The following is a 12072-nucleotide window of genomic DNA, read 5'->3' as shown; positions in this document are numbered from 1 at the left end:
CCTTTTCTGTGAATTTTGAAGTGAATTAAAGTAATTAATTAGCCCTGATTTTGCACTGCTTTCACTCTTTTAGTTTTGGCTTTGTTCAGAATTCTTGGGCGTAGAAGTTGAGAGGTGTGAGTTGAGGTGGAAGATGTAGAGTTCCTGTGTGATCAGCAAGTAGCTGTTGGGCCCTTTAAATGCAAAATAGCAGAGATTCAAGACAAGCAAGTTAAGACAACTAAACAAGATGAGCAGGTGGAACAACAACTGAGTTCATATAAAGTATATGGCAAGGAATTGAAATTTGAGATTGTTTGATGCTTTGGACAGTGAAGTGGGGCCTGATTTGGGCGACTGTGTAAAGATCAAGATAGCAGAATGGCCAAGCTTTGCAATATGCAAAAACTAGTCCAGTAAGGAGTAGAGCTTCTAATAAGTCATGAAAAGAGACTAGTTATTTAATAATTGTAGCAAACAAACTGAAAGAAGGTTTTCAGTGGCTGGGCATCTTGTCAGTTTTGAGTATTACTACTGAGAGGTGACAGTTACGTTATGCATTTTCTGCTTTGTGGAAACAATAGAAGAATGTAAGAAGAGTAAAGTAATGTAAGAGGATAAAGTTAGTGCAGCTAGAAATCTAGTATAATAACTTCCCTCACCTGCTCCTTTGAAAGTGTTTTGAACTGCTGGAACTTAGATTTTTCAAATTCTTGAAGCGATTTCAGAAATAAAGGAATTGCCATTGAGGTGAGTGCAGTTAAAAGTCAAACAGAAGGAGATATGGATTGTTAGACTGAGCCGCAGTGATACTGTTGGAAAAGTAGAAGCTGAGAGGGAAGAAAATGTGAATTTGTCAAAGAAATGAATGTTTGTTTGCATATAATCACTTAAAAAAATGATGTCTTGAAAGGCACAAGGGTACTGTTGGATCTGTATGGACAACATAAAAGAGGTATGCTCAACAAAATATTAAGTATGCACAGGTATTTGTACAGTACATTTATTGGGGAAATTTTGGCTTAGACTCCCGGTTAGCAATTTTTCATGCTTTACAGAAGTATTAACGTGTGCTGGATAAGTGACTCATAGATAAGCAAAGGTGTTATTACAAAAATGCTATGTTAGCATTATTATTTATATTATGATGAGTTTAATAACACTAATATTTTGATCAAGTGCTTATAATGAGTTTGCAATGTGTGTATGGAGACAATTCAAACATGAAATATGGTTGGAAGTTTTAACCAATTAATTAGCAGTTAGAATTAGCAAAGTTCGGAGAACATACTTACAAAAGATGGTGAATTATTAACCTTATTAATCTAAATATAGGTTTCAGTTGAAAATGATTACAGTATTCATCCCAAGACTGTTTTTCTAAACCTACAAAAATTACAGAATGTGACAAAATGTTAACCATATAAAATTACTAAATTGTAAGAAGGTGTGGGGTTTGCTCTTTTTTTATGATTTCCTTATATTGAAAGAGCAGTTGATCTGGATGGTTAGATAATGAAAAAAATTAATATAGCAATGATTGTATGAAAGGGCTGATATCAAATTTTAATTGGTACATTATTGGTTCTCCATTCAAGCAAATTGTATAAATGAATGGGAAAATATATGCAACTGTTAAAGAACATTTCTAAATGCATTATAGCTATGTACTTTATGAAGCTTATGGAATATGGCTTAGATTTAGCCATGTGAATGTCTGATACTGAGGCGACCAAGAGCATTTTATTGACGCATAGGCAAAGATAATACATACCTGAGAGTTCTTTAAGATAATCAGTAGTGAATTATTTCACCTGTGACCAGCTGTGAGGGTTGAAAGCTTGATATTGATATGCTTAGTGAGGAGTACTAAATGAATATATTATTTACATAAATGATGTGTCAGGGCACATAAATGTAATGGAAAGTTTGGTTGCGGTAAATGGAGGAGTTTGCTTAGTCCTGGTTGGCATGTCATATCTGTGGTGGCTGATGATTGTATACAGAATCTGGAAGATATGAGATGTGAAAAGTTTTTATACCAGTCACGCTAACTGCGCTTCATTTGAGCGGCCAGGAAGGCCATAGTTGGTGTTTAAGAAATATTTATGAAATAAGAAATAAAACATTCCTAATTGTCTGTTGGTTAGACTGATGAGTGGAGAAGGTGATTGGTCAAGTGTGTTATAAAGTAAGATGAGGTTGTGCTAGTAAGGATGCTACCATCAGGACCGAGTTGTGACGAATGTAAATACTTTGTTCAGTTTTCTCATGTTTTTTGTTTTCCAAGATTCAATGGATAATGTGATAATGAAAGGTGTAACAGATTTGCACAACTGTCTTTTAGTAGGGGATAAACTATAAGTAAGCAGAGGGGAGGATGTGTGCACATGAGTGGCTTGATCTACAGAGCTTAGGTGGAGTTTCTTTCATTATGTTATCTAAAGCAATGTATTGGGCATGGTTTTCTGTTTACCTGTATGAAGAAAGGATAGGGAACAAAACTTTTATGATCAGGGGGACACGAGGAATAGTTTTTCAAAAATGAGATTAGAGGCGATCTCAGACAATGATGTGCAGTGGTAGAAAGAGCGATGTTCATATGAGAAATAATCATTATATGTTTTTGAGGAATGGGTGGTTTGTGGGACTGAACTGAATGAGAGCTGCATTAAGCCTTTCATCCTGGGCATAGTGCATGTTAATTCAAATGAAGTCTACACACTTATTTAATAATATGCTTTAATAAATATTGAGAAATGTTCAGCATGATGCTCAGGAAAATATAACTAAAGTGGTAAATAAAAAGTACCATTGTGCAATGATGAAAACTGTTATAGCAGCTGAATTATAGAAATGTATATAAGGAACCAGATAGAATTATGACTTGTAATGTCATGGATTTTAAATATTTTGAACACAGCTGTATGACAGCAAAGTACTATTTAAAAATATTTAAGATTTTTTTTTTTGGGACGCCTGTGCTTTTCATTTATATTCGCTGCAATATATATTTTAGTTTAAAATTAATATTCTAAGAACATTTTGACTAGCCACTTAAAATGCTACATTATTGTTTGTCCTTAAAAAAACCTAAAAAGTGTTATAATTGCTTATCAGATACATTTTTATTTTTCTTATGAAGCTGTTCTGACTGCAGTACTATTGAAATGGGTAACATACCTTATCTTTTTATCATGTTTCTAGCTAAAACAGAAGGAGCTGTCTCACATGCAAGCCCTGGCTGAGGAGTGGAAGAGAAGAGACAAAGAGAGGGAGGCACTGGTAAAGAAAAAGGTAGAAGCATGAATAATTTCATTTGATGCATCCACACATTATGAAAATTCACTTCTGTTGCAGAGTTCTGCTTCTTGTGTATCTGTTTGCTCTAGTATATCTTTGCTCCGTTTATTATCTTTTGGAGTTCAGCTTCATGCAGCTCAGTGGCTTGCCCATATCTTTTAGCTGCTTCCCAAAATATTCCATTATAGGCTGTGTTGTCGTGTACTTTATATCCATTTGCCATAAGTAAAATTAATATTGAAATAGTAGATGAAGATACCACTGTCATGCCATCATGGGAATACTTTAATTTTGCAATTTTTGTGTTTTAGACTTGTGGCTATAGCCTCTGGTAAAATAGATTTGCATGCCCAGAGTGGAAGAGCTGCCAAGCGGGCAGAAAGCTGGGTGGCATTTGATGTTCATGGCAGATGAATGCCAAATACTACAGGTGGGCTGGAACAATCTTAGTGTGAATAACAATGTGGGGAGTGAACTGGTGGCAAAAGAGCAGAGTCTTTGAGAATTTTAAGCTCACCTCGGATGTTCTACAAGGAACATGGTGAGGAAGGCAGTGGTGGCCGCAGGCACAGTGCTGGATGCATTCTTGGTGATGGTGGGTGAACTTTTGAAGGTGAGGATGCTTCCAGTTTCCACAGACCTACCTGAGACATATCTTGAGTGCTCTGTGTGGCTTTGAAGATCATTCAGAGAGTGATAGACCAGGCTGCTGGAAGGCTGTTTGGGATAGTGAGAGGTTACGTGGCTGGAGCTCTTCTCCCTGGGAACTTGTGACAGTGGACCATGGTGTTGCTGCATGGGAGTTATGTCCAGGAAGTGTAAACGGAGGGTCATATTGGGTGTGTGGAGATAAAGGTGATAGTTTGTGCCTTGATTTTTAGAGGTGCTTCTTCCCAGAGAGGGTTGTAGACTCATGGAATGGACTGCTGGAATGTTTGGTGGAGGGAGATTTCGTATGGGCATTCATGATGATGCGGTGATTGATGGTGGGGAAGTGCAAGGATGGAGGGGATGTGGAATGTTGGGTGAGACTAAAGCTGCTTGCTGGTACCTTCTTTTGGTAAACTAATGCAGTCTAATTTAAAGAGCGGTGCACGAATAAATGTGTCAGCCAGGTAGAGCAACATACTCGGTCTCATCAGATCTGAGCTGTGCCTTTAAAAATTCAAAATCTCAATAAAGAATTAATACAAACAAAATTAAATATGCTCTTGTGTAATTGCCCAATACTTTCTTGGCTTTCATGGAACACATTGCAAACTCTGTAATGAGATTTCTTACAACCACTGTCTCTTTTTGTCACCTTAGGACTCCTAGTCTGTACTGATGTGCCTACTTCAGTCTTTCTCCTGCAGCCTTTTATCTTTTTCTTTACAAAAATCAGATTTCCTTTTCCCCGTCTTGTGTTATTCCTGGTGATTTCCTCCCCTTTCTCCAGCAATGACTATACTACTACTACTGCTGTTGCTGCTTCAAACGGTTACCCGATTTCTCATGCTTGGCCTGCCACCTCTGCCAGCCTGTCTATGCAGCATACTGCTGAAGTTCTTATTGCCCCCGGTCTCAATTCTGTGACTTTCATTTTATCTGTAGGATATTCATAAGTAATCTTTTTGTTTCATTTGCAGCTATATGAATTAATTGATCCTGTTTAGCAATTTTAGATAAATTAATTGCTTATTTTTTTCTGTCTGTAGGGTAACATTGATCAATGGCAGCTTATGCTTTTATATGATACTGTCATATTAGGCTGCATTATTCTGTGTAAAGTGTCCTTCCCCCACCCTTCTAGGGCATCATCTGAAGGTAGTCCTTGTCTTATTCATAAATTTCCAGTTATATAATAACAAATATCAGGAACACAGTTTGTAAAACTAGAGTATTCAAATCAGTTTTCATTCAGGGAAGATGTAACATTTACTTCAGCCTGATGCTGTAGTATTCTGAACAGGTATTTCAGAATACTTAATCTGAAATATAGGCTATTCCATCAGACTGTGTAATTTTGATTGTTTGTGGAAGACTTCTAGTGTGGAAGTTCATAATTCAGCAGTAGAAGCAAACACCTGTATCTCTGGAATATGCCTCACCCCCCCCCCCCCAAAAAAAAGTGTATGCATCAGTCATGATTTATGCACATTTTCCTAAGTTTTAATTCCACTGACAATACAGTTCAGCTTGTTCAGAAATGAATTTGTAGATAGCAGTGTTCCCACACATAAACTTGTGCATGAAAGATGCACATTACTATTTTGGATGTGATGGTTCCTTATCTAGTTTTCACAGACAAGACTCAACAGTAGTTTCTGCTTTCTGCAGCATGGGTACATTTCATGCTCTATTTGGAAGTATAACACTACTAAGTGCTTATAAAAAGGGAGGTAGGAACTTTGAAGCAATTCTTGTTAAAGGTGTATATGACTAGACTTGCTATAGTCCCTGTGATTACTTGCCTAGTATTGTCCCTGTGTTCTGCTAATGCAGTCTTCTGTGGGACTGCCTCAGAGCTCTGCATCATTTCCATATCTCCACTATAATGGAAATGGTCATGTTTTCATCTTCATTTTCTCCCCATAGTTACCAGGACACAGCCATCAGGTTGTTTTGTACCAGTGCTCATTGGGCTGGTTTGCAGTCTCATAATGTTCAAAGTTTTGAAGATGGTAAATTGTAAGAATGGCATGCAGATCACACTAATAGGATTTGTATTCCAGGTGATTATCCCTGCCATAGCAAAATCCTGAATCATTCTTTAACTTCTCCAATTATAGAACTCTGAAAGCTTACAATCTGAAGTTGTTAATCTTTTTCCATTCCTCATTGATGGGTACGGTTCCGATCCCTCGGAACCGAGTCGGCCAAATACCAAGCTAGCGTACACCAAACTCTCGAGCCACGCTACTACCCACAATGCCCTTCATCCCATACCTCAGATCTTGTTTGCCGCGCAGCCATATAGCAGCATTTTCACCGAGCTCTTCAGCTAAATAGTCTTGACTTATTTAAACTGTGTATTTCTCCAATAATTTCTCTACTAGTGTCTTTATTATAGTCTAGCTCTACCCACAGGTATTCCTTTTCTTACCATTGTTGGTATTTACTTGCCTTTTCTTTACTTTTTACCACCCTCGTGGTAACTCTCCATACCATTGTTGGTAGTCTGGCTTTTTTCTCCTTCTCTTCTCTGTCTGAGTGAGTGTTTGTATGTCTAAGAAAAAGGGTACTTCAGGTTTTAAACACTGAATGTCGTGCAGTGGTAAATTACTGAACAGCGACTTGCATTTTAAATGTGTTTGTTGTTTGGGCGTTTCGCACCTTTCTGCGATTTCCCCATGTGATAGTTATGCGAGTTTAGTCAACGGACGTTGAATGAATGGCGCAACAAGTTGATTTTGAAAGGATTGCTTTCCTCTCCTTTCTCGGAGGCTATTTCTGCGAAGGTCTTAACCCCTCCAGTCAAGGATAAGAAGCATCCCCGCTCAGACCCCTCTTCACCGGCCGGTGACTGGGCCAAAAATCATCGATCTAAGGCCTGTAGATCTTCCTCTGAGCATCGGCTCTCTGCCTCGGTGCCACCGATTTCAGCGCTGAGCGCAGTTTCTGGAAAGTCTGAATTGTCGGTTCCGGCACCGACGACTACTGAACCGCTGATTACTTCGGTTCCGGCCAGTCTGAATCTGGACACACTGGCACCAACCTCGCCTTTACAGGCACCGACTCCAATTTTGACTACTACTCCGATTGTGACTTCGGCTCCGAGTTCCCTCTTGGTGCCGACCTTACCATTTACGCAATTCAAATCAGAATCCTCTGCTCCATTGAGTTCCTTACCATGGACCAGGTATTCGTCTTCTGTGGATCCGTTTGCCGGGCAAGCCTACAGTCCCTTTCTGGACTGGCCTGAATCCCCTTCAGGGATATCGGTTAGGTTTGCCAGGAGTGTGTCAGAAATAGACATAGTTTGTCTCGTGGTTCAGGTATTGACTGCAGGAGGAATCTCCAGACCCTGTTCCACTCCGGGTGTTGGGATTTTTCTTCCTTCGACTCCTTCGTATTCTCCTGATGGGGATCTTTTGGTTCCAAGGCCCCCTTGCCCATTGCTTTCAACGGGACCCCCTCCTTCGGCACCGACTACTATGATGCCTGAAGCATCTAAGCCCTGGTGGGTGTCAGTTCCGGTGACAAGCCTACCTTACTCAACCCCTTGCTTTGGGGGTGGAATATTCGGTTCCGGCCCTGGCACATACGGCCTTTTCAGTTCCCGTCTCGGATCCGAGAGTTATATCCGCACCGAACCCCTCTCAGACTCCAGTCTTGGAGGTGGGCCGTACGGAGCAGGGTGTGACCCCGGTTCCGGGCTCCCAACCCTTTTCGGGTGGGCCCGCCTTCCGGATTATGGAAAGGGCGCTAGCGGCTAGCAATCCTCCTCCTTCCTCTCCGCCTTTGGTTCCCCCCTAACTCAGCCATTGCCAGCCCTTAGCAGGGGACCACTAATCCAAAGCATCCTCCTTTTCGAGGCCTCTTCAGACATTCCCACCAAAGAGCCCCCTCGGAAGACGATGTGCAAAAGAAAACACATGGGCTCACCTGAAGAGTCCCTTACTGAGGATATGGATTACGATAATGGGGGAAGCTTCCCCTAGATCACCCTCTGATGATGTTTCCTTTGGGGACATCTTGGAGATTTTGAGTCAGCGGGATGACTGGAAATCTTCCTCCCCTTCCCCAGAGGAATCCGTATTCCTACAAGCTTTCTGTTCCCGGCCCACTACGTCCTGGGTGACCCCTCCAGCAGATGAGTTGGTCAAATTCATCGTGCAGCGAGCATGGAAGAGTCCGGATTCAGTAGAAGCTATCCCCAGGAGATCAGACAAAGTACTTTTTCCTCCAGAGGATCAACCCCATTGGTCGAAAGGCTTGTCAGTAGACGCTGGGGTGGTGGCGGCGGCCACAAAGAAGGACTTGGCAGAAGAGAGTCCTGCTGTTTAATCCACCCAACAGGGAGTCCTGGGCGGTGGACAGGTTAGGGAAGCGAGTTTTTGCTGCAGCGACCTTTGCCGTGCATTCACTGAATTTCTTGGCACACTTTACGAGACTCCAATAAGACCTTATTTCCGAACTCTCTGCTAGCCTCGTGGGTCAAGTTTCGGATGGAGCACGTAACAAAGTGGTTTCCCAACTTGCCACCCTTCAAGCAATTTTGAATTCCTCTATGAGGTTGCTCTCCCACGCAACCGAAGGAGCAGCTAGAGCAGCAGATGCTGGTGTGGTTGTCTGACGTCATGCCTGAATGCGCATTTCTGACCTACTGGATACCTTCAAGTCTTCCTTTTTTGAATGCCCCTATTGAGCCCTCCGCGCTCTTTGGTTCTAAGGTCAAGGTGCAAGCAGGATGTAAAGACCTTGTCTGCCATAGGCCTGCACTTCTCCAAACCTCAATGTTCATTCTCCGGGAACCAGAGGAGTGGAAAGTTGTGGCACAAGAAGTCACAAGGTTTCTTTCGTGACGCACATGGTGAGGACTCCTCCAGAGGCAGCGGGAGTTCTGACGGTGGAAGACGCCCCTTTAGGGGCAGAGGGGGTTACCGGAATCAGGGCTCCAGAGATTTTTTTCTCCAGTAGGCCTTATCACTGCTCCTGAAACGTTGCCCAATTGCTTTCTTCTGGAAGCAGTCGGGGCGCGTTTCTCTCTGCACCAAGCAGCTTGGTCCTCCATTACCGACAGTTATGGGTGCAGAGAATTATCACCAGAGGCTATCACATTCCCCTCAAATCCTTTCCAAAACCTCAATTCTCCCTTCCCGACGTACCACCCAGTCAAAGGGAGTAGGCAGCTTCTGAAATCAAGAAGCTTCTTCTAAAGCGAGTCATCCAAAAGGTCCCCCCCAGATCAATGCGGATTAGGGTTTTACTCCACTCTTTTTGGTGCCAAAAAAGATGGGGGACTGGAGGCCCATCCTGGATCTCAGTCGTTTGAATGAGTCAGTTATACAGACCAAGTTCCTCATGGTCACTATTCAATCCATCCTTCCATGCCTTTGGGAGGGTGTGTGGATGTGCTCTCTAGATCTCCGGGATGCGTATTACCACATCAAAATGGACTAACGCTCCAGGAGACTTTTGCACTTCCGGTTGAGAGCCAGTCATTTTCAATTCAAAGCCCTGCCTTTCGGTCTCTCGACTGCCCCCAGAGTGTTCACGAAATGTCTAGCAGTGTTGGCAGCTCACTTGAGACTTCACGGATTCCAGGTGTTTCCTTATTTAGACGATTGGTTCCTCTCCACCCCCACAGAGCGTCTACTGACCAGGGCCCTTCGCCACACTCTGTCTCTGGCAAGTCTCTGGGTATTACTATCAATTAGGAAAAATCAAACCTTCAGCCCTCGCAACATCTGGAATTCATAGGGGCTATGTTCAACACTCGGCTCGGCCTCATATCTCTTCCTCATCACAGGCTCTTAAGACTGAGAACACAAGTGCAAGTGATACTCGACCACTGGAAAGTGTCTGCAAGGGAAGTTCTGCAGGCTCTGGGTTCTATGGCGGCAGCCATTCCCATTGTTCCATTGGCCAGGCTTCATATGCGCCTGTTACAGTGGCTTCTTCAAACTCAATGGATACACAATCATCATCTCTTGAACGCACTAATCCTCATCACCAATCTCTGCAAACAGGATCTCCTCTGGTGGATGAGAATGGATGAAAGTCTTTGGTGTCGCCCTTTTCAACCTCTTCAGCCCAGCGCCACAGTGACTACGGACGCTTCTCTGATAGGGTGGGGGGGCCATTTTCAGGGAAAATCTGTTCAAGTCACATGGTCTCCTCTAGAAGTCGATTTGCACATCAATGTTCTAGAGCTCAAAGCTGTGTTACTGGTTTTACAAGATCTCCACCCTCTTCTTCCTCTCGGACTGATTGCTATCCAGTCCGACAACATGTCTGTGATCTGGTACATCAACAAGCAGGGAGGGACCAGATCTTACCTCCTTTGCCAGGAAGCTTCCAACCGTTTCCTGATTGCTACTCACATCCCGGGGAGTTCCAACGTGATTGCCGACAGGCTGAGCAGATGCATCCTGCTTCCTCACGAGTGGTGTCTCAACCCAAGAGTGGCGGAGGAAATTTTCAGCCGCTGGGGCTGGCCGTGCTGCGATCTGTTTGCCTCCCCCTCCAGTACGAAGTGCAGCAGCTACTTTGCCCTCTTTCCTCCACAAGGGGAGTCCCCGTGAGATGCTCTGACTCTTGATTGGCCCCACCGGTCTCCTGTACGCTTATCCTCCAATCCCCTTGATACCCTTGGTCTTAATGAAAGCTACTCAGTTGAGAAGCAAAATGATTCTCATAGTTCCATTCTGGCCTCATCAGGTTTGGTTCCCCTTCCTTCAGCCACACCTGCTCTGACCTCCTTGGATTCTAGGCTTCCGTCAGGATCTCATTTCTCACCCCCAAGGGTTGTCGTCTCCAAATCTGGCCACGCTCAAACTGACAGCTTGGTTGCTCCACTTCCATTAGTAGCCAGGCTTGAATCACACTCTTCTCCGGTACGGAATATTATTTTGGCCTTCCACAAACCTTCCTCCAGAAAATTTTATAAAGACAAGTGGAAAAGTTTTTCCTTGTGGGCACAAGAGCTGTCTCTGGATCCTGTTTCTGTTCCAGTAGCATGGATCTTCAATACCTGACCGAGCTTTTCCATAACGGGGCTTCTGCATCCACGATTCGGGTGCATCTAGCTGCCATCTCCAATTTCCATGATGGTTCAGACGGAATTCCTATTATTTCTTCTCGTCTCTGTAAGACCTTCTTGAAGGGGATTTTTCATTCTCGACCTCCCATTAGGCAACCTGTGGAATCATGGAATCTGTCTAGGGTGCTTCAAACTTTGATTCTACCTCCCTTCGAGCGGCTGCAACCTGTGATGTGAAGTTTCTGTCCTGAAAGACCTTGTTTCTGGTGGCAGTTACTTCAGCCAGACGTGTATCAGAGCTGCAAGCATTATGCATTGAGTCCTTATTTGATCTTCCATAAGGACAGAGTATCACTTCGCACCAATCCCACTTTCTTACCCAAGGTGATTTTGGAATTCTCTATTAATCAGTCCATTGAGTTGCCCATGTTCTTCCCTAATTATACCAACAAAGGGGAATACTGTCTCCATTCCTTGGATGTCCACAGACAGTTGCATTTTTATTTGGACAGGACAAAGTTATTTCGAAAGTCAGATCTGCTTTTTGTTGCCTTTGCGGGCTCGAGAACGGGATCCGCAGTGTCTAAGGTTACCTTGTCTAAATGGCTTAGGGATTGCATCTCCTTTGTTTATTTTCTGGAGGAGGAATCAGCTCCTGGCTGCATTAAACCTCATTCCACTAGAACTGTGGCCGCTTCTGTCGCCTTTCATGCTAGGGCTTCCATGGATGATATTTGTGCAGCTGCCACCTGGGCTAAACCCCATACCTTTATCAAGCATTACAAATTGGATCTGATCTCCAGAGGAAGAGCTGCCTTTGGCTCTATGGTTCTGCGGAATGTTCTTCCATGAGGGCCACCCAGATTCTGTAGTAGCTAGGGACTCTGTCCCATCAGTGAGGAATGGAAGAAGATTAACAACTTCAGATAAAGAAGTTATGTCTTACCATAACGTTCCATCTGAGTTGTTGAACTTCTTCTATTCATCACACCCTCCCACCTTCCCCCGCCAAAGGCTCCTGGTGGATCTTCGGGTCGTTTTGGTGTGTTATGGTGTTTGTGCAGAGATGGCCTCTGCCTTTGTTTCTGTTTCTTATATATGTT

The 12072-nt window shown here is 43.2% G+C and overlaps 1 protein-coding gene across 1 annotated transcript in view; it reads left to right on the top strand.

The window, feature by feature from the left end:
• The window catches only part of CEP120 (centrosomal protein 120), a 1674147-nt gene that overhangs the window by 877234 nt on the left and 784841 nt on the right, over nucleotides 1-12072 (top strand). Inside the window, exon 14 of the mRNA XM_044060765.1 lies at nucleotides 3187-3276. Within this exon, the coding sequence (XP_043916700.1) occupies nucleotides 3187-3276 (90 nt within the window). The remainder of the gene's footprint in view (nucleotides 1-3186; nucleotides 3277-12072) is intronic.

Source organism: Protopterus annectens, chromosome 2.part0 (assembly GCF_019279795.1).
Source record: "Protopterus annectens isolate FY-2018-M chromosome 2.part0, PAN1.0, whole genome shotgun sequence".
Classification (NCBI taxonomy): domain Eukaryota; kingdom Metazoa; phylum Chordata; order Ceratodontiformes; family Protopteridae; genus Protopterus; species Protopterus annectens.
The sequence above is the reverse complement of the archived record's forward strand: the minus strand, read 5'-3'. Positions and strand labels throughout refer to the sequence as shown.